This window comes from Juglans regia, chromosome 13 (genome assembly GCF_001411555.2).
Source record: "Juglans regia cultivar Chandler chromosome 13, Walnut 2.0, whole genome shotgun sequence".
Classification (NCBI taxonomy): Eukaryota; Viridiplantae; Streptophyta; class Magnoliopsida; order Fagales; family Juglandaceae; genus Juglans; species Juglans regia.
In genome coordinates this window covers 11,773,585-11,797,948 of record NC_049913.1, presented here as the reverse complement: position 1 = coordinate 11,797,948, position 24,364 = coordinate 11,773,585, and the positions used below count along the sequence as shown (strand labels likewise).

The 24,364-nt window shown below is 31.0% G+C and overlaps 2 protein-coding genes across 2 annotated transcripts; one reads left to right on the top strand and one right to left on the bottom strand.

The window, feature by feature from the left end:
* Positions 1 to 497: 497 nt before the first annotated feature.
* LOC109009908 (probable calcium-binding protein CML46) lies at positions 498 to 1,210 on the top strand. The gene has a single exon (XM_018990577.2). It carries the CDS (start codon positions 513 to 515, stop codon positions 1,044 to 1,046), a length of 534 nt encoding a protein of 177 aa, XP_018846122.1. The 5' UTR covers positions 498 to 512; the 3' UTR covers positions 1,047 to 1,210.
* Positions 1,211 to 21,795: 20,585 nt separating this feature from the next.
* On the bottom strand, positions 21,796 to 24,143 carry LOC109009907 (myb-related protein Hv33-like). Its single transcript, XM_018990576.2, has 3 exons — positions 23,380 to 24,143; positions 22,702 to 23,214; positions 21,796 to 22,350 (listed from the first exon to the last, which is right to left on the bottom strand). Exons 1-3 carry the CDS (start codon positions 23,912 to 23,914, stop codon positions 22,061 to 22,063), a joined length of 1,338 nt encoding a protein of 445 aa, XP_018846121.1. The 5' UTR covers positions 23,915 to 24,143; the 3' UTR covers positions 21,796 to 22,060.
* Between the last annotated feature and the right edge of the window lie 221 nt (positions 24,144 to 24,364).

The window sequence follows — 24,364 nt, the reverse complement described above, 5'->3', positions numbered from 1 at the left end:
GAAGTTAAGATTTTCCCGAGAAGAAAAGAAAATCTACAAACAATATATTAAACGTACATAGACCTTTAATTTGAAAAGAGGTACATATTAGGATATGTTTAGAGAGTGAGATGGAAATTTTTAGTTTTAAATAAAAGTTTAAAATATTAATTTAAAATATTATTATTATCTTGAGATTTGAAAAAAAATGAGTAGTAATTAGTTGAATTATTTATTATATTTTATTTAAGAATTTAAAAAAGTTATAATAATAAGATTAGATGATCTTGTCACGTTAAAAAGCAAAGAAATTTCCTCTGCATTTTCACTGTTATTTCCGCGAAAGCTTCAGCTATAATGTATAGTTAATTGTAGTCATTCGGCACGATCAACAAGTTTCACGTTGACCCAGCTTGCGTCATGAGAAGCTGAGTCAACACTTCTTTCACTTTAAAGCACAAATATATTGCATCACCAATACTGCATGCAGGAACATCATCCAAGTTGTGTCTTTCTTCCTTTGTGTTAATAAGATGGACAAGAGCGTAGCAAACATGACAACCTTATACGTTAGAATTCGAGGTTTCTTCACGAATTTCGACGTCTATGTTCGACCCCTGCTAGCTTATGTCCACACTAAATGGAAGGTTTGGACGAAGATGACTGAAATACTGAATCAGCAGTTTGGCATACGTGAAAACGCAGAGGATGAAAAACTAAGCCAGAAGAACGTAACGAAGGTGATGGAAATACTAGGACTAAATTATGATCCAGTTGGAGGGGATCAGATGCCGGAGAGAATCGGTGCAGATGAACTTTCACAACTATTTGATCAGGAGGATCCTTGTTTGGACGAGGTGAGGGAAGCCTTTGAAGTGTTTGATGCGAACAAAGATGGATTTATAGATGCAAGAGATTTACAGAAGGTTTTATGCAATTTGGGGCTAGAAAAAGGGTCAGAGGTGGAGGAATGCAGAAAGATGATCAGGGCAGTGGATGAGAGTGGAGATGAACTGATTGATTTTAGCGAGTTTGTGAAGTTTATGGAGAAGAGTTTTAATTGCTGAAAGCCAGCTCATGATTGTCATACGTTTGCTAGGTAGGTCTTAGTCTAAATTTCCGATAGTAGATTTTATTTTTAATTTTGCATGTATTGTTTTTAATGTCGCAACCTATTTTTTTTTAAGGGCGCATGTCTGGACTGGATGTTTAAGATTATGAATGGTAGAGAAATGCTAGCAAATATTTGTAAAATCCTTTTACGATTAGGTTTTGTTATCTTTACCAGAAAAATTAATATTTGTGATGAATTAGATACGATAAAAATATCTATTAGCGATGAAAATATATTCATTTTAATAAAAAATAATAATTTTGATAGGAAATACAAAAAGAGATGAAACAATAGTGGTGGTAGCCACCACCACGAGCGGCCCAATCAGCTGGCCACTACTGGTGTCATCCCTTGGCAACCAGACACTCTACTGAATTTTTATTTATTAATTTATATTATGATTTGAAAAATATTTTTTTATTTTTTTATGCTTTAGAAACTTTTGTATATTTTATGAAATTTTAATGTTTCTCTACTTGGGAATGAGATTTAGTGAAATAAGAAAATATCTGTGGTGTTTGGTACCCAAGTTTGTGTTCACGCTACACTTAAATATTTTAAAATCTCCGTCACTACTTGGAGGATTTAATTACGAATTAAAAAAAAAAAGAACTCGTACTTGTTTTTTTTAACAAAGTTTATTTTGCTGGTGAGAGATCTGAATGTCATAGACATATTTACGAGTGTGCTTTTGGTTTGCTAAATAAATTTGAATATTCTATATCATGTAACGATTACATCAAACGACAATGCTAGGAAGCCGAGCATGTACCGCTGTTTGCCCCATAGTAGGGGTGAAAACCGACCCCTTCGGTTCGGTTTTTGGACAAAATTGATGCTGACCGACTAGTAATTTGCAAGGAGAAAATCGGCCAAAACCGATCAACAAGGAGAAGAAACATCGGCCAAAACCGTTGCTTCATTTCTCTGTCGGTTTCCGGACCGAGCTTCCTCTGAGAGAGTAGAGAGAGAGACTGTTGCAGAGGAGAGAGAGAGAGAGAGAGAGAGAGAGAGAGAGGATGAGAGCTGGTAAGAACGCGAGGAAGAAGACGAGGCTATTTTGAAACGACGTCGTTTGGTTTAAACGAAACGGCATCGTTCTACTTAATTTTTTTTTTAAATCGTTATGAATTAAACGAAGCCGTTTGGTTTAATACCAAACGGCGTCGTATAAGTTGTGTTTAAAACACAACTAAGGCTTAAAACGACACCGTTCCACTTAAACATAAGTAGAATGGCATCATTTTAAGTTCAAAATATATATAAAAGAAAATAGTTTATTTAGTCGGCCAGTTTAGCGGTTTTAATCTGGTTCGAACCGACGCCGAACCGGCCGATATCGATTTTCTCTATTTGCTGCCGCACGCCGACCAGTTCTCCATTGGTTTCGACCGGTTCTGAGCTCCGGCAGCCGGTCTGAGTCGGTCTAAGTCGATTTTTCAATTTTTTGTACAGCCCTACCCCATAGTGTATTTCAACTTTTTTTTCCTTTTTCTTTTAAAAGCGGTCGTACTCTGCAACCTGAATAGCATCACTCATTATTATCGATAGTATGTTTTGTAAATTTTTTTTTTATTAATCTATTCACATTTTTTTAATATGTTTAAATATTTTTTAAAAAATTAAAATATATATATCAATACATTTAAAATCACTTTCTTAATCACTAAATAAAAAAGAATAAAAAATAAAAATTTCCCAAGCAGTCACATAGAGCAGTAACCTTAAGGCGGCAAAATAGTTTTTCCCTTCTTTTAAATATTTTTCTAGATATCTTAAATATTTTTTTTAAAAAAAAATTCATTAATAATTATTTCCTTAATTATTAAATAGGAAAAAATTAAAATATCTGAACAATAACTTTGAGAAGACAAATTCATGGGACCAAATATCATTTTACTATATCAAAAGCAAAGTCTGGCCATGTCTCTTTAGCCTTCCTGTTTAAGAATGTGATTTTATTATGTTGTAGATAATACCAAACCAAGAATTTGATTTGATTTTCATATAAGTTTTCAAATCTAAGAGATTTGGCCAATGTCTCCTTGGCCACTTTAAGTAAGGCTGTGACCCGGTTATGCTATATATAATATCAAATTAAGAATTTGATTTTATTATTATTTTGATTTGATTTTCAAGTCATCAAATCAAGTGATTTGATTTTTATAATGATAAAGATATTTATCTTATTTTATTTTTATGTAATTTCCTTATAAATAAGGACTTATATTTTGTATTTAATCACAATTGAAAATAAAAAACATGTATATGAATTAATATTATACGTTACCTTTAGGTGGTATTTACAAGTACATGAATTCGGTGATAAGTAGAATGAACAAACTAACTGCCGAGTTGATCATTTACTATATCAAACAAGCCGATAAGATAACCTTCCTAAAAAGGTATTCTCCTTTACGTGTCTGCTGGATGATCGGGCTTGTTTGTGAGGCCTCAAGCAGCTTGGACCTTCCGACGTACGGGCTTATTTTCTTTAGTGACTGATTACCCTTCCATTAACTTTCAAGATTTCTTCTCTTATTCTTCATTTGATAGTATCTATCACAAGCCCAAACCATAGGTATTTGAACACCTAAGTTTTATCTACATGGTTGATAATCGAATCTAGTACCCGCCGGCCTATACTAGTGCAGATAATGAAAATGGTTAATGGATAGCAAGTGTAATTTAACCATGGGAAACGATACCAGCCGGTTGGCTGTAATTCTTCCTTTTACACCAGCAAATAAGGAGGTGCCACGTATAAAGTTTAGTAAAATGGAGAATACGTTCGATGCAACTGATTGTGTGAAAAATATAGAATCACTTTCCCTCTCCCTCTCTCTATTCCTCACCCCCACCCCCATCAACTCGCCCCCTCCCATCTCTCTCTAAAATAGGGCTGCAAATCAGTCGGTCCAGTTCATCAAATATTTTCAGTCCATCATTTTTCCAAACCGAACCTGTAGCTATCGGTCCAGTCCAGTCAATCCATTCAATCCAGCTTTTTTTTTTAAATCAATTAATAAAAAAAATATTTAAAATACTAAATTAAACTAAGTGACTTATTAATGTGGATTATGTAACAAGCTCAACAAAAAAAATATTTTATATGGTCAATGATAATAAATTATGTGAAAGTTACATTATTAATTTATACAATTATTATATAATTAACTAATTGATATTATATATTAGTTAATTCATAGAATATTAACAAGTGTTAATAATATATTTAAAATTTTATATTGTTAATAGTGATAGGTTAGATGAAGATATATATAAAATATTGTTAATTTATAGAATATTAACAAGTATTAATAGCATATTTAAAATTTTATATTGTTAATTGTACAATTATTATATAAATAATATATATTTAAAAAAATTAGTTTTCATTTGGTCCAGTCCGGTCTGGAAAAACCCTGGACCTTGTTGACCGGTCTCAGTCTCGATCTGGTTCGATTCGAACCGAAACTGTCGATCAGTTTGGTCCGGACCGACCGTTTATCACCCCTACTCTAAAATATGCTTTCTCTCTCCTATGAAGAACAATCTCCTTAGAACCCCTATGTCTCCCTCCCTCTCCTCTCATTGTTGCTCCCCTCAACCATAATCAAATCATCAAAGCCCTCAAGGTGATCAAGAGAGACATTGTAGCCTCCACTGTTGAGTTACTCAGATTTGAACCCCACAAATTTTTAACAAAAAATTTTGCCATTGCAGCAAAAGAAATAGCCTAAAAGGTTGTGTGTATGCCTTTGTGGGATATCTAAAAGCTTGTGGATGTGAACCCCACCCATACATTATCTGAATGCTGAGAGAGATATAGAACAAGGTTATCCTTTTCTAAACATGACTAAACTTGCAAAATATCAATAATAATAACCTTAGACATCACAATGCTTAACCTAAATTCAAAAGTATATTCAGAAACTTGGGCATGATTTAAAAATGGACCTGCATCTTCATTCCTGACATTTCTTTGAGGTAAAAGCACTCCTCAAAAAGCATTTACATGCATATGAGTACAACCGAATTACACATTAATAGCCATAGCAAGTTAAAGTGAAACAATAACTATAAATTAAATTAGTAACAACCTAGATTTTTTTGTGCATATTTTAGCTTAAAACGGCACAAATATAGTTTTATCAAATGGAAATAGGGGAAAGAAGAGGGAGGAAAGAAAGGAGAAAGGAGAAGGGGGATGGCGCGGGTGGGGTCAAAGACAAAGGGAAAGATGGGAGACGAGAAAGAACAGGGGAGAGGAGAAAGGAGAGGGTGCAGAGAGGGCAGAGACAAAGAGGAGATTTGATATAATAAACTAATCCACACTACAAGATACATAAATCTTCTATATGGTGAGATTCTATTCGCTGGTGAAAAGTGGGGAAGGGCATCCAACCAGTTCTGAGTTTTTTCCTTTAACCATTCGATTTAAAAAATAAATAAATAAAACTAAAATATATAATATATAATAAAAGAGAAATACAACTTATTATCCACACACTATACACTAACATATGATTTATTATTTTTATCTTTTTATGTAAACATACATATTTACTTATCAATATATGTGTGTTTAAATAGAAGTATAAAATGATAAATTATATATTGATGCGTGGTGTAGGAGATGATAAGTATAAATTTTCATAATAAAAACTTGAATTAAAAAAAAAAAAAAATCCTTGGGAGTGGCCACCGTCGACCAAGGAGGGTCACATGGTTTCTTTCTTCAATTTTGTTTTTATTTTAATATCTGTTTTAAGTTTGATTAACAATTTTTTTTTTTAAGTTTTAAAATTAAGATACTCGGGTGGCCGATACATGCTCGTGTATAGATGCACACCCGATTTTAGATACCTACATCTGCATCTTCACCTGAATGCAGATATGCAGATTCATATTTGTACCCGAATGCGGATTCGGGTTTTTTTGAATACCTAGATTATTTTATAAATAAAATAAAATACACATATATATAGGAAAAATACACAGAAAGTCGAAGCAACAGTAGTGATAGCCGCCACCACGAGTGGCCAAGATTGGGCCGCCAGTGGTGTCACCTCTTGGCGACCAGACACTTTGGATGTCACCGGATGACCCACATCGTGCTATCCAATGATTCCAATCAGCCAAAAAATCTTAATTATCTTCGGCAAAATCTTGTTGTCAATAGTACTGGTCAAAGAAGCCACCATGGGCTACTGAATTTTTCTTTATTTATATTGGTTCCAAAAAAAAATATTATATTTTATGAAATTTTGATTACGTTTGAACGTTGAGTTTAGTGAAATTTTTTATAAATAGTAATGAATTAAGATGATAGAGTAAGTTTTGTGGGATCCACCTAAGATGAGTTTAAGGCTGCGTTTAGTTGCAAAACTCAACTGAGCTCAGTCTAATTTTAAACTGAATCTAACATCTAAACACTCAACTCTCAAATTACTAAAGTTCTCTAAATTGAAAACCTCTTTACACGTGGTACCCACAACTTTTTTCAACTTAACACATTTTTTTACGTGAGACCCACAACCTTTTTCAACTTTTCATAAAAATACTAAATTCATCTTAATATCCAAACACACTTTAAATTCAGTTTAGATAAGCCCTACATAACTCCCTCCACTATTCAGCTCACTATTATTTATAAAGAGCTAATCTCAACTCAACATCCAACTGCAGCCTAAATGTATTTGGATGTTAAGATGAATTTTGATGTATTTATGAGAAGTTGAAAAAATTTGTTGATCACATGTGTAAAGAAGTGTTGAATTAAAAAAAGTTGTGGGTTACATGTGTAAATAGATTTTGAGTTGAGATGAGTTTAGTAATTTACTAATTTAAGAATTGGAGGTTTGGATGTTAAACTTAACTTAAAATTAAACTGAATTGAATTGAACTCAAATGAATTTACCAACCAAACGAACGAGAACTTAATGTTTCTATATTTAAGATTGAGATGGAGTGAAATAAGAAAATATATGTGGTGTTTGGTACCCAAAATTGTGTTCATCCTACACTTAAATATTTTTAAATTTTTGTCACTACTTACAGTATTTAACGAATTAAAAATAATATTTGTACATTAAAAAAAAAAAAAAAAAGATGTATGTTTATTTCGCTCTTGTGAATGTGTCCATATACATTTTTAAAGTGTGCTTTGGTTTGCTAAATAAATTTGAATATTTCAGGTCACCTAACGATAGTTAATTGAAATAAATTAAAAATTAAATAAAATATTGTTATAATATTATTCCTTAATATTATTTTTATTTTAAAATTTGAAAAAGAATTGTTTATAGTATTTTATTTAAAAATTTAAAAAAATTATAATAATTAGATGAAATAAAATAAAATGAAAAACTGAAAATTTTAGATATTCGAACACCTAAGTTGAAAGACTGACCATCCTTGTAGATGTTTGATAATCGGATCTAGTACTTGCCCTATACTCCAGCAGATAACAGAAATGGTTGACGGATAGTGTGTGTTATTTATTTATTTTTTATTTTTTTGAAATGAGATAGTGAGTGTGTTATTAACAATTCTTTAAACAATATGAAAAGGAAATAAAATTAAAAACATATAATATATAATAAAATTCTGAATTGAAAAAAAAAAAAAAAGTCCTTATGGGTCGCCACACCAACCAATTGGGATAGCCAAGGTTGGCCATGGATATCCCATAAACAAAATAATTTTTTAATAATATATTTCATTTTTTTAAAAAAAGTACACTAGACTTATACATTATAAGATTATAAACTAACATTACTCCATATATATATATATATATATATATATCCCTATGTATTATATATCTATATCTATTATATAAGAGTATATCTCGCATGAACAGTAACTTTCTTATTTTTCCGTGTGTCATCCGTGTGTAGTATATTTACTTCTTTTTTATTCTTTTGTGTCCGTTTATATAAGGATACAAATGCCTTTTAATTTAGTATTTCTTTTAATTTATATAATGACATAAATGTGTCAGTGTATTATTTTAATTATGGGAAAGGGGATGGATTGTGTCAGTGATTTTATATACCTAAATGCTTGTGTCAGTGTAAATTTTTTTTATTTACTTCTTTTTCTCTGGTAAGTGTCAATGCATCATTTTAATTATGGGGAAGGAAATTGCTTGTTTCAGTGATCTCTGTATGCTTGTGTCAGTAGGGGAAGGAAATTACTTGTGTCAGTCATCTCTGTATGCTTGTGTCAGTACAATTTTTTTTTTATTTACTTCTTCTTCTCTTCTGCCGGTTGCATTAGTGCATGCGTATAGGTAATTTTGCCGGTTTACATCTTTAAAAAAAAAAAAAAAAAAAAAAAAAACCGAGCTCACCACTAAAGAAGGAAAAAAAATCACAAATATTTTAAAATCTAGATCTAAAAATCCAATAAAAAAAAACACAAAAAACATTAAAAAAATATTGTAAAAAAATCAATCAAAATCTAAAAAACAAATAAAAAATCACAAGAACCATTAAAAAAATATTCTTAATCAGTGGGTATAAAAAATCTACATCATTACTGAAACAAATAAAATCAAATCCATGCTTGTCTTATGCCCATTCATGGTCATGTTATTGTGTTAGTCTTCTACCAACACTTTATTTATCTAATACTCTAAATTGTACTTTCCTATAAAATAAAATAAAATACATGTCAGAATGATTTTTAAGAAGAATACATCTAAGTGGGTAAAAAGAATTGTACTGATTACTGCATGAAAGAAACAAAAGACATCATACATGTTGATAAAAAATTGTACCTGTTACTGAACAAAAACAAAAACAAAACAAATGCATGCATGATTTTGCAAATTTTTTTTCATATTTGGTTTGGAAGTTTTTATTTTCCTATGTCTGGTTTGATTGGTTTTGCAGTGGTTTGATGGGTGATAGGACGCTTGGGAGGAGAAGGGATATTGCACTTTAAAAGATAATGTGTTGTGTTCATCTTTAGCAGAGTTCCGAAATATTTAGTGTTTTCATCTTGTGTTTTTTGTTTGCTTCTGGATATTGTTTCTCATTACAGGTGGTTTTCTAGAAAACCTTCTTGTATTTTTTACTTCTCATCTCTTCTCTTCTCTTCTATTTTTTTCTTTTACTTGTTTTTACTGATGATTTCTTTTCCGCTTCTTTCACAGTTCTTCTAAAGTGTTCTTAGTTAGTTATTTCCAAAGCTGGAACTTTCTGATTTTGATCATCGTGAGTGTATGGTTGTTTAGTATAGTATTTTTTTGACTTCATTTTTTTATTATTATTCAATGGTTTTACTTCTCATCTCTTCTCTTATCTTTCATTTTTTTCCTTTACTAGTTTTTAATGTCTACTGCAAGTTTTTATTAGTGATTTATTTTCAAGTTATTTCCTAGTTCTTCTAAGGTGTTCTTAGCTGGAGATTTCCAAAGCTAGAACTTTTTGGTGTTTGGTCATTGTGAGTGAATGGTTGTTTAGTATAGTATTTTCTTACAGCTATTTAGTATAGTATTTTCTAACTTCCTTTTTTTTATTTTTATTTTTCGTTGGTTACTATAGTGCTTAGTATTTTCTGTGGGTTATTTTTAGTATTTATTTTTCAAGTCTTGTTGGTTGAGGGCTTTTAGAGCTAGACATTTTTTGTTCTTATCCTTATAAGTATATGGTGTTATTTATTTTGTCACGTCGTTTGTCATATAATTTATTTTTTCAATTTTTTTATTTTTTGTACTCTATTTTATACTATTTTTCTAGCCTGGTTGATACTGTATTTAAGATCACTACTGTGTTCAAACAGAATATACAATATATGCGAAGATCTAAATGGAAATCGTGTTCTGTAAGTATTTAAAAGAAGTTCACCAGATAGGTAGAGACAAAGAAAATGCATCTAAAAACCACATGTTGTATTTATTTTTTCTATTTTTCATTTATTATTTTTCTGTTTCTGGCTTGGTTGATACTATGTTTAAGGACACTATTATATTCAAACAGAATATATAATATATTTGAAGATCTAAGTGGAAATCGTGTTCTGTAAGTATTTAAAAGAAGTTTGCCAGATAGGTAGAGACAAAGAAAAGGCATCTAAAAACCATATGTTGTATTTATTTGTTCTATTTTTTATTTATCATTTTTCAATTAGATACTGTGTTTCTGGCTTCATTGGTCTTGTATTTGAAGACACTATTGTGTTTCAAACAACCAAACACAATATACAGTATACATAACCTAACAGAAATTGTGAATATATTTAAAAAACAATTGGTACATAAGAGCATTCACATTGGATTCCCTATAAAATTATCTATAATTTAGCTAAAAAGTACATTTCCTAAATTTCTCATCTTTCAAAAACTTTCTACATCACATTCCCTATCCATTCCCTATTCTATTAAAATAATATTTCTCTATTCTTTCTTTATTATTTTTTTCTCTCACTTTCATTTACAAATTTAGCTACTCAATATTTTTTTTATGTTTTGAATTATTACTCTAGTGAATATTTTAAATAAAAATTTAAATTATTTTTAATATTTTTAAAATTATTATTTTTTTATATTTTTGTAGTTATTTAAATTATATTTAAAACTATTATTTGAAACTACAATAAATATGAGTTAAAAGAAAATGTTGATGATTGGAAGAAGAATTAATTTAATTGAAATGAATAAAATATTGATAAAAGTGATTTAGGGAATAAATAGTGGTTCCCCAAATCTAGGGAACAACTATTCATTCCCTAAATCTTTTCTCTAAAATAGGGATCCGGATGGAGTGAGGTTTTGAGAGTATTCCCTAAAATTTTCCTCAAATTATAGGGAAAAAGTGAATTTATGAAATCCAATGGGGATGCTCTAAGTAGAGATAAGGAAAATGCATCTAAAAGCCCTATCTACAAAAGAGGATATGTAATAACGTTATTTACAATTATAATATATTGGTGAGAAATAATAATAAAAAAATTACTACAGAAATTCAAGAAAAGAAATATTGGAGCACACTTCAAAGATATTTGTAGGGCTGCAAACGGTCCGGTCCGGTCCGGCGATGGACCGAATACTTTCGGACCATCCATTTTTCGGATCGGACCGGATTGATAGCTCTCGATCCGGTCCAGTCGGTCCGGCTTTTTTTTTTTAAAAAAATTATTAATAAAAAAATTATTTAAAATACTAAATTAAATTAAGTGACTTATTAATGTGGATTATATAACAAACTCAATAAAAAAATATTTTATATGGTTAATGATAATAAATTGGCTGAAAATTATATTATTAATTTATATAATTACTATATAATTAACTAATTGATATTATATATTTATTAATTCATAGAATATTAACAAGTATTAATAGCATATTTAAAATTTTATATTATTAATAGTGATATGTTAGATGAAGATATATATAAAATATTGTTAATTTATAGAATATTAACAAGTATTAATAATATATTTAAAAATTTATATTGTTAATTGTACAATTATTATATATAAAATATTTTTTATTTTTTTATTTTTCATTCGGTCCGGTCCGGTCTAAAAAAACCCTAGATCGTGGACCGGACCGAATGTTTTTCGGTCCTCTAAAATGTGGACCGGACTAGACTGGTCTAAGTCTCGGTTCGTCCGGTCCGACCAGACCGTTTATCACCTCTAGATATTTGGTTTAGTTCAAATACAACACAATATACAATATATAGAAATATCTAACATAAATTGTGAAAACATAATTTTTTAAAATTCCTGTTTTTATTAAATAAAACATAAATCCTATTTTATCTAGAAAACCGATTTATTTTTTCACATCATTTGTTAAATAATTTCTTTTCTCAAATTTTTATTTATTTATTGTTATTCTATTTTATACTATTTTTCTGGCTTGGTTGATGCTATGGTTAAGAATACTACTGTGTACAAATAGAATATATAATATATGCAAAGATCTAAATGAAAATCGTGTTCTGTAAGTATTTAAAAGAAAAGGCGTCTAAAAATCAAATGTTGTATTTATTTTTTCTGTTTTTCATTTATTTTTTTATGCTTCTGGCTTGGTGATATTATGTTTAGGAATATTACTGTGTTCAAACAGAATATACAATATATGCAAAAATTTAAATGAAAATCATGTTCTTTAAAAGAAGTTTGCGATATGTAAAGACAAAGAAAAGACATCTAAAAAGTATATGTTGTATTTATTTTTTCTGTTTTTCATTTATTATTTTTCTGTTTGATACATTGTTTTTGGCTTCATTGGTCTTGTGTTTAAGGACACTACTTTGTTCAAACAATCAAACACAATATACAGTATACATAACCTAACAGAAATTGTGAATGTATTTAAAAATAAAAATAAAAAATTGGCAGACAAGTAGAGATAAGGAAAATGCATCTGAAAGTCCTATCTACAAAAGAGGATATGTAATAACCTTATTTACAATAGATAATATATTGGTGAGAAATCAAACAAAAATTACTACAGGAATTCAAAAAAAGAAACATTGGAGTATACTTAACAGATAACTGTTTTAGTTCAAACCCAATACAATATACAATATACAAAAAGATCTAACAGAAATTGTAAAAACTGAATTTTTTAAAATTCTTGTTTTTATTAAATAAAACAGAAATCCTGTTTTATCTAAAAAAGCTAAAAATAAAATAAAATGTAGGAAACTCATTAAAAGAAAAAAAAAAAAAGGGCACAGATTGAAGGAAATCATTTTTGCACTTAAAATAAACTTCCATATAGGCAACCCAGACGCACCTAAAAAAACACTCAGAAACAGAATCATATAAATTAGATATAAGAAAAAAAAAAACAGACCAAACAATCAATAAGATATCTAGAAAAAGCAAAGAAGGGATTTAAACCAAACCAAAATTAAATATATAAAAAGGAAAACACAAAAATTAGATATATAAAAAGGAAACACGTATACCAAATTTAGAAAATCAAACCAAACAGTGAATAATTATGCACAAGCATTTCTCAGATCTGTTCTGAAAAAATCCAAGGGAATACATGAAATATAGAAGGCATTTACAAAATCAAACCAACTGTGCAATATATACAAAGATCTAGACAAAATCATGTTTATAAATCAAAATAAAACTCAAAATATAAAACCCACTTCTAAAAAAATCCCTTAGACACCGAACGAAAAAATAGGTTTCTTTAAAATAAAAAAAATGGTCAATCTGTGCTATTTCGACACCAACATTTCTCAGATCTGTTTTGAAAATATCCTGGAGAATGCATGAAATACAGAAGGCATTTATAAAATCAAACCAATTGTATAGTATATACAAAAATCTAAACGAAATCATGTTTATAAATCGAAATAAAACTCAATATATGCAACTCACTTCTAAAAAAATTCCTAGGAAACTGAACTAAAGAATAGGTTTCCTTAAGATAAAAAAATGGTCAATATGTGCTTAGTAAAAGGAGATTTGAAATATTTTAGAGTGGATGATCAACGAACTTGGTAGAAATTTCTATAAATCTAGAAAAAAAATACGCTTTATAGTAACATTTTTTTAACAAAAATGTGTTCAGTAAAAATGTTTGCGAAGAACAAAAAATAATGTTTTTTTCTTCATAGATAAGGGGTAAAAATTGTAGATTTAAAGAATATATATACAAAATAGGAAAAATTTGAACCGAGTTGAACTAAAGAAAATACTGAGAAAGAAGCTTATCGGCACGAGGCGGCCGCCTGGTGGTGGCGCTGGAAATTGCCTTGGTTGTGACCGAGATGAGAGAAACAAAGAGAGAGATAGGCGTTATGGCTGGGTCTCATGGCTTCGATGGTTTGGGGGGTTGCGCCTGGCGGCGCTGCTGCTATGGGTGGCTAAGTTGGTGGCTAGAGGCGACGCACGACGTCACTAGCAACTCGTGAAAGAGAGGAAAGGGAGCAAGGCTGGATCCGAGAGAGTTGAAGAAGGGAGTGAAATGGAAAAGGCGTATGCGGTGCAGGGGGAGAAAAAGAACTTTTCGAGCAAATTAAGACTTAATCTAATCGGGCCGATGGATTGCTCCACCTGAAACTATGTGGAGAATATATGGCTTCATTGTTAATGAAATGTACCCAACAGTGTATAGCTTACATTTACAACTTAAAGGATCACCATCAAGTAACTTTTCAAGCAAATTGAGACTTAATCAATGTTCTCAACTTTGATCAGTATGCAAAATCGATGATAACAGAATTCTTTGTATTAAACCAAGTGGATGAGAATATCAAGACATTGTTGTACAAAGAATTTCCAGAATTCTATGTTTGGAGCCAACAATACAAACATAAGACAGTTGATGGTGTTTTGGCTCCAACATATTGTGAGGCAGCAACTATGCATGGTTTGCTACCGAGAGACAGTAGCTTAGAAGACTATTTATATGAAGCATCTCTATATCAAATGCCGTCCAGTTTGAGACGGTTATTTGCAACTATATTGGTTTATTGTAATCCAACCAATCCAAGAGAGTTTTGGGAACATTTTGAGCAAGATATGTCAGTTGATTTTAGGTCAGCAGAAGATTCTATGTTAAATGTAAGAATGCAAGTTTTGCGCTCAATCTCTTTTACACTTGAATCAATGGAAAATAGATTAATTCGTTTCATCTTCTTAATAATGACATTTGTTTTAATGAAGACCAATTCGAATCTACATAAGTCGATGATGAATTGGCTGTTGAAACTCTAGAAGAAGATATTGTTGTATCATAAGCCCTTAATAGTGAGCGACGACATTTTTATAATTCAATTTTGGGCATGTTTCTTCAAACAGAACTGCTACATTCTTTGTTGATGGCCTTGGTGGGACAGGGAAGACATTCATGTACAATACACTTCTCGCCGCTGTAAAATCAAGAAAATTAGTGGTACTTGCAACTTCTTCATCTGGTTTTACTGCATCTATCCTTCGTGGAGGTCGAACAGCACACTCGCGCTTTAAGATTCCACTAGATACTAACAAACATAACATGTGTTGTGTCAATAAACAAAGTGTCATTACAAAGCTACTACGTGTAACAATGTTAATTATATGGGATGAGACCCATATGTCAAGAAAACAACACATCGAAGTATTAGATAAAATGTTACGAGACATTAATGATTCATAGTTAACATTCGGTAGAAAAGTTATCATTTTTTGTGGAGATTTTCGCCAGATTTTACCTGTGGTTCATAAAGGAACAAGACAAGAACAGGTTGACGCCAGTTTGGTTTCCTTCTATTTGTGGCCTACATTGATCAAGTTTCGTTTGACTAAAAATATGTGAGCAAGATTGGATCCATTTTTTTTAAGAATATGTGTTAAAATTAGGTAATCAAATGCCACCAATCACAGTTGATGAAACTATAAAAATTCCTGATGGTATGCTTGTTCCCTATGAAGATAACTATATTTATTTGGCTCATTTAATAGATGTTATTTTTCATGATATTCATGAATATTCAATAAATATTTCAGTTATGATGAATCGGGTCATATTAACACCAAAGAACAATTATGTTGATTATATAAATGCATTACTAATTCATAAGTTTTTTGGTGAGTTTAGGCGATATTATAGCGATCGAAATCTTATTGATGCATAAATCGCAGTTGAGCATCATAGCGGAAAAAGTGTCTTTATTCCAAGAATCTCATTCTTACCAAATGTTAATGAAAATAGTGGTTTCTCATTCAAACGAACCCAGTTCCCTATCAGATTAAGCATTGCAATGACTATAAATAAGTTAGAAGGGCAAACATTGGAGTTTGTTAGGATATATTTACCTCAAACTGTTTTATCACATGGTCAATTATATGTGGCTTTATCAAGCTAAGACTGCATTTACAGTAAGGGTTTTAATACGGTCAATGTCGACTGATCGATCAGGAAAGAACTGTACAAAAAATATTGTGTATACGAAATTATTGAGATTAGCATGTTCAGATTAATGTTATATGGGTAATAATTCAATTGTATAATTTAAATTTAACTACTTAAACAAAATTACGCATTTAATATAATTATCTTTTCTATATGTTTAGTATTGTGTTTTTTAATTTATTGTGATCTTTAATTCTCTTTGCAATTTTTTTTTTTAATTTAGTATTAGGTTTACTATACTTACACATTCAATATCTTTGTATATGAACAACTTTAAAGATGCGGACGGTTTATACATCAATCAAAGATATCACTCCAAGTACAAATAATTAGAAAATCAAAATGATCGTGGCAAACAAGTCACCCAAAGGAACAGGCCAACACTCACTAGTGAAGTACCAAAGCCTAACATTGATTGATCTAGAGGTATAGTATTTATTTCTATCTTCTTTTTTTTTTTTTTTTTTTGTTTACTAAAAACTGGTAAAGAATTTTGTTATTTTTGCATCCTATCTATTAAGCTTTGTTTTTTTATTTTTTTACTATTGATTTATTGGGTCTTTTGATGTTTGATTTTTAAAATCTTTTCATATTATATAAATGTTAATGATGTTCCGTTCATTTAGTTATCTTCTTGTAACATATTTAAAAAATCTTATATTTTTAAAATCCAAAAACAATTTAAAATCAAACAAAATTATTATACTCAATTATTCATTACAATTTTTTTTTTATAAATTATTCGTTTAAATTTCTTATACTATACAAGGAAACCGAGTGTAAGCGATAATGTTTGATAAAGATATTGACTCACGAAATGATACTTTACATATTTTCTGCTCATATTACATCAGTAATGCATATGTGAGGTCACTAAATCCAAAGTATAGAATTGAAACACATGAATATCAATAGATCTTAAATTATAAAATGATAATTGAAGAAGTTCCAAAGGACGAAGAACAATTTGAGCCACCGAAGTATCAAATCATTCCGTTCAATGAATTAGACGCTTACAAAGACTCATTATAGAAATAGGTAATTCACTCTTTAGTTTATAATCTTTAATTATCAATATATTAAAAATTTAAATCTTATTTATCATATGTTTTAGTTGTTGCAATCCATATCAAGCCATATAGAGAGATAACTTCAGTGCATGGACCAACAACTATTTTGGAAATATATGACATTGAACAAAAGTAAAAATATTTTTGGGTAGTTCACTCTTTTAGAATTATGTTTCAGTCTTTATTTCTTGCATATTCTGTTAATTCTTTTTTTATTCCAATTTTGTAACTTAAACCTCATATGTTTAACTATGTGGGGTCAATTTGTACAAGATAAATGCAAAACAATCTCGAAAATAATTGGGAAAAAGCCAATTATACTTGAAACAAGGATAAGAGTTGGTTCTTATAATGATATTTTTAATAATTAACAATCTTATATTTTCTTTTATATTGCATATGTTTGCATTAATCATGATATTTATTTCCAATGAAGGATTATCTCTTTCATCACGTCTGAAAAGTATTTTTATGATCAATCATGTTCTTCCTGAGGCAACTTCATTGCAAGAGTGGTAATCGTCACAAATAAGTCATTATTTGTTTCATGCCACTTGAATATTGAAATCTGTATATTTTTATTTCTTATGTTGCATTTGTTTTTATGAATTTTAAGGGCGGTGATTAATCAATTATTACTTGAAAGTATTATTGTAAAATGCTTGACATACCCGTCTACATCTCTGTCTTCTGTTGGTATTCGAGAAATAATCAAGAATTGTAATGTTGTTGAGTTGATCATAAGTTTGCAACCCATGGCAGTAAAATCTTATTCCTCGTAACAAACTCAAATATCTATACAATCAATTCATCTAAAAAATTATTTATAATGTAATGTAGAAAACAATTTTAGATAAAGGCGAAGATTATTGTGGTTGACTTGTGCCAGATATTTTTTTACATGTAATGTATTGGCTGTAATAAAGGAATTGTGTATAATTACAATGATAGCTTCCTTTGTTACCATTCAAACACCAAAACATTTCTCAACCGTGTATCTTTCAAATTTTTTGTTTTGTTTGATAATTTATGTGATAGATTTAATGTATAGCTTTTATTGATTCTAACTTAAAATGATATTTCCATCAAATTTATAGTTGTAGAGTATATGTTGAACTCGACGATGGTACATGAAGAGTATCTGTTGTTATGTTTGGTGGAGTTGTAAATGAAGCATCCGGTTGTTCGGCAGTTGAGCTTATGAATGATAACAGCGATATATATGTTTTCTTATTTTCCATTGTCTTTATTGTTATTAGTAAAAAAAAATCAATCTTAGAATTTTTGACATATTTACTACATTATCTATAAGTCATTGAGGTTTATATTAAAAAAACTATTAAAAGTAAATTATAACAAAAATAATTTAAAATGATTTTTGTATACTTGTCTGTTATGTCAATTTTATTTTTATTTATAACTTGCATAGTAATTTAATTAAGAACATTGCATTCAAAGATTTGTGTTAATTTGCAAGACATCAATTTCCAGCATATATGTTCTTTAAATTTTTATTAATCATGCAAGGCTATTAAAAATTTCCTTTGCATGAACATTTGTCATATATAGAAAATCTTGTAGCACAAATTTCACAGAAAGAGTGGATGATTGAACTTTTAGTAGACCCCAATCGACTCGATCAACAGCAGCACAAGAATTTTAATGTCATCTCTATTGATGCAGTACAAGATGACACAAAATGATGGATCATAGTAAAAACATGAAATGACTCATATTTTGAACTGATGTTTTTGTTGGGTTTGTTGCTAAAACTATCGATGCTATAAATATGTGTTGGACTATGTTATATTTTGAACTAATATTTTTGTTGGGCTTATATTAAACTTATCGCATGCAACTTTGCTAAAACTATCGATGTTATAAATATGTGTTGGACTATATTATATTTTGAACTAATGTTTTTATCTTTTAATTTATGCAAGCATGTAATTATTATCCTCTACTTAACTATCATTACCCTTAAATATTTGCTAAATTTCATATTTTTTTCTCATATGCCTTAAATTATTGATTGAAATCAACTTTTTTGTGAAATATATCCTATTTTTTAAAATAATTATTTTATCAAGCTAGGCAAATGTGTTTTGCACGTCGTTCCGACCTAGTTTATATAATATATACCAACATGCATGCATGCACAAAATATGTGTTAGTAATGCTAGATACAATCATACAGTGTGCAAGTGCCGCGCAGTCTACTTGAAAAAAATAGGATCCAATATTAAAAAAAAATTAATGTGGGTTCCATATTTATCCATTTTTTAAGAAAATGCACGGCACTTGCACGTTTATGATTGTATCTAACATTTTCTTGAGAGAAAAGCGATAGGAATCTTTTGGGATTTACATTTAAGAGAAATGATATTGTAGTCATAGAGTGCACGAAACTCTTTTTGAAAAAAGTAATTAAATATAGAATTCACAAAAAAAAATTAATTTTTTTAATAGTAGATCTAGCTCTTTTTCAAAATGAATACACGATATTTATACTACGTATAATTATATCTAGCATTATTCGACATTTAATTGTAATGGGGTTCTTCCTTTCTTTAATCCGTTATTGGATTGCTGCATGGCCTGCTCTCTTCTTGGTCCCCGTATACCATGATACCATCATTAAGCAATACTAATATTTTATTTTTGGTGGAGAATTAAAGAACTTTTAGTATCAATTCCTCTATTTTCAATTTTGAGCACCAGTTGATGCCAAAGTATCATCATTCTTTTTTAATAGAAAAATACTTCATCTATAAACAGATTTACAAAAATAAATTCATAAAATGATTAATTTAATATAATATATTAGATAGTAAAATTACTTTTATCACAAAATAGATTTGAAATATTATATTTACATTAGTTTGTCAGTTTGATTTTATAATCTCTTTGTAGATTAACACTTTTCTTTCAATAATATACCATCTCAAATGGCAAGTATGCACTTTACATGACATTTCAAATAATAAAATTGACACTAGGAGTCTGGTGAGAACAAAAAAGAAAAAAAGGAAAAATGATCGGAGACGGGCTTTTACAAGAATTTACACGAAACAGAGAAATAAAAGATATTTTTTTCATCTACTGTTGACTTAAAAAAGGGAAAATGCTACTTTAGACAGATAAAATTGACCGATTGTGATTTTTACTTTTTTATATTTTTATTTAATGATTAAGAAAGTAATTATTATTGAATTTATTTTTTAAATGTTTAAATATATTTAAAAAATAGTTGAAAGAAAAATTAAAAATGCATAAGTGTACAAGGACACCATTCTCGGTCCCCCTAACATTATCCTAAAATAAATGGACGATTGACAGAAAACTCATGGATTGTTTAGACACAGAGATAAACTCCTATAATTGTTTCTTCCATGAGAGCCAAGTGATGAGTAGAAATTCACAAAATAATTAAGGCTATTTTTTTCTCTTTTTTTTTTTTTTTCCTGTTCTTTCTGGTCATCACCCACTAAATCATAACCGTGAAAATTTTAAGATATACAAATCTCGCTTATTTCGTCGTCCATTAAAAAATAATTTTTTTATATATATCTTAAATTTATTATTTTTTTCAAAAGTAATATGCTAAACTTACACACGTGCCTAAATGATACAAATATGATTTCTGAATACATATCCATCGACCTTAAAGAGATTGTATTGTTGCATGTATGTTTTGGGCTTCGTAGGAAAAGCGTGATCTGCATGTAAAACTGCAATACAGTGAAACATTTTCTTTAAGAAAAACACAATAGAACAGAGTAATCGTATAATTTGAGAAAAAACCATATACAACTGGTCAATTTTTCCAAATTAAATATCGAGTCCGTAACAATTACCATTAATAATGGCAATGATCAGTGGCTTAATATTTGCATCACATTAATGAGGTTGTCTTCTTGGCTTTTGAAAACAAGTTGGGTGTGTGGATAATGTCACCAGATAGTCATGCTTATTGAATCAGCAAATAATCAATATTCTAGGGAATTTTTGGATCAACCTTACTATGTAACACAGTTTGAAACAAGCTGCCCCCCCCATGTGGGTGGCATGAAGTCTCAGGAGATTCTGCTGATGAGGAGGAAAGGGTGTTGAACAGTGTCTATCATGAACGTACAGGAAGAGGTGGTATTCAGTTGCAGAATTTGTGCCTGAGCTTTTGCAGGCCCATGAGAAAAGGATGTCCTGAATAGTTCCAATCCCTTGTTTTTTGTCTTTGTTAGCCTCATCATCCCTGGCAATTATACCTTCACCCATGCACTCATTTTCTCAACCTTGTCTTGCACTTTGTCGAGACAAGCCAAACAACATCGTTTCTTTAAAACACTTGAGTTAATGATGAAGTTTTCAGCGGCTGCTAATATATAAAGTTTAATTCATGTCAAGCCAAAATCTTGGTAAAAAACAAATAAGAAAATTAAAACTGAAATGAAAATTATGAACAGTTCCAGGCGTCTGTTTGATCCTGGTGTCCTTTCCTCGATCATTTCCTTTTTAGAAGGAATGACAGCTGTGTTCTTAGCTTAATGGGGCCTTTCTGTCAACAATATTTTATTTATAATTAATTATTCGAGAGGAGATGTTCAACGGGGATTATAAGTTTTCTGTCCAAATGGTGTCTATTTTCGTTAATCGTCTTCTGTTCTTGGGCATGGCTCTTTCATTATCAGAAGTGATCGATGGCAGAAATTTAAGAAAGAAATAGATGAGAGAAAGGTGACATGGACTTTATGACAAACAAACATTTAACTTGCTCCTTCACCTTGGAAAGAAGAGTATCATAAGGCAAGGGGGGTTACAAGAAAAAGATATATGGTGGGACAAGACTTCAACAAACTGATGCAGATTTGTACTGTCACCCAACTGGAACAACAATCCTGTCTGTTTACCTCTAATGGCTTCTTCATTTATCTTGGATCACATCCACATTGAGGCACTCTTTCGATAATTCTGTGAAAACGTTTTCAACTTTTTTTTTTATCGTTTCTACTTTCATGTGGCTCCTACTCCAAGAAAGTCAATAAATGGTGGTGGAATGGTCTCAAAATGGTTAGCAACTCTGCTTTCTGTAGCTGATGATGAAGAAGGATCACTGGCTGAAACTTGAGGTGCTGGTGTTGACGGTTCTAAGAAACTGTAAGGGTTGTGGTTGTTTGACTGTTGCATTGCCATAAAAAACGGAGGGTGGTGGGGATAGAATCCAGACACGTGAGCTCCATCACTTGGTCTATCCCAAGACCTGCCCTGGCTTAAGCTGCCTCTAGTGTCATTGTTCTTGGGACCTGAAGAACACAATTAGTCACAACAACAAAGAGAACTACTAATTAGCTAAAAAAGTCAGAGAGAGAGAGAGAGAGAGAGAGAGAGAGGGAAGGAAGGTGTTTCCCCGGGAGGGGGGGTTATGTTATTTTAATAGAGGTAACAAGGGTAACAAGAAGAGTTGCATCAGTAAATGCATAAACGCAGAATATAAATAAACGAACTCTTAAGATAAGCGACTTTGTTCAGCTGCAAAGTGTGCGAGGAGTAGATCAAATAACAGAACAAGAAAAATAGGTGAAATATTAAAAACAAATGACACCAATGAGTGCAGCACAAACTGCGGAAGAGGTTTAGAGGAAAGGGACACACACCAGGGAAGAAATCAAAAGACGTCTGTTGTGCACAGAAACCACTATAGGGAAGCATGCTGCTTGAAATTGCTTCTCCACTGGTCATGGAGGGGGAACCATTTAAGCCGAAATCAACCCCATTACTGGCACCATCAAATGTCCCAAATGGGAAAGGAGTAACATTACTGAGTCCTCCACCGGGGAAATTGAGACAGTATGGTAGTGCTTCTGTTCTTGTGGCTGCATCTCCGCAGACAAAGCTAGGATTTTCCTCCATCCTTCTGTAAACAGATTGACCCAGCTTCCTCCTCCGGTAAGCACTGGATTGTTCTCTGTACTTCCTAGCCATTATAACATGCCAATGGTTCTTCACTGCATTATCAGTTCTTCCAGGGAAAAGTCTAGCTATCATGGCCCATTTATTTCCATAAATTCTATGCGCTTGCATAAGCCTTTCTTCTTCTTCTTCACTGAAAGCTCTTCTGTTGATCCTTGGGTCCAACTGGTTAAACCATCGCAGTCTGCAACTCTTACCTTTTAACCCAGAAAAGCCACGAAAATTAGGAATGAGGAACAGTACTTATATCTAAAGAAAAGAATGATAATAAGGTATTTTAATAGTTTACCCAAAGAACGATATTACATTGAAGAGGAAATGAGTGAAAATGAAAACAGGTTATCTTTCCCTCACTTCCTTACCCGATCTTCCTTCTAACTTCTCAGCTATGAGGTTCCAGTTCTGAGGGCCATAAAGAGCCACAAGTTCCTTGAGCTTGGTATCCTCTGCAGGCCTCCAATGCCCCCTAGCACAAAGTTTCGACTGCCCTGTATCTGTTTCCTTCCCACTCATCACATTCTCATTCGAGTTCTTATCATTTAGGTCGACATTCTGATCCATGATTTCATTATTTTTCCCAAAACCATCTCTGCTGTCAGAGTCCTTACTCTCTCCAGCATTGCTGTTGTTGTGCTCTTCAAAGCTTCTTGCAATGGAGTTCCCCCTGAATGGAAAACCCCAACAAGTTCTCCTATTTTCTAACTCAGAATTCTTGGAGAGATTGCTTTCTTGCGAAGAAGAAACTGCTGACGCTACTCCATAGTGGCGAGTGAGGGAGAGAGAACCCATTTCTGCAACCATCCCTAACGAAGAAGACATAGAGGAAGGAGAACTTAATGAATAGCAGCTGAGGTTACTTTGGTTTACAGGTGCATACATAGCATTCTCGTTAGTCATGCCCTCATATCCTATCTCACAAACGTTGATGACAAAGAACTGTTAGCAACTAATCTTTATGGCCACAGAAGAATATGAAAAAATGGCATGTTGGACCAACAGTGAGAAGTAAAGTTTGACAGAGAAAACGAAAAGGGGAAGGAGAAAGGACTTCCGCAGTGCAGTGTGAGAAGAGAGACCTTGAAACTACAGGAGCCACAGCGAATTGTTAAGTATAGAGACCCACTTGGCTTCCTTCCTCTCTCACAGGCTCGGACTATTAGATAGAGAAGAAAGAGAATGTGTATGCAGCTTGAAAGTAGTTAAGCATCCGGTCCCACCACCGTCTTATTTTTAACTTGACCAGTTCCTATTATTATATGAAAAATTCTAATATCGTAATCATATCATTCACTATATATAATTTTTTAATTTTTTTTAATTATTAAATATATAATATATAGTTAAAAA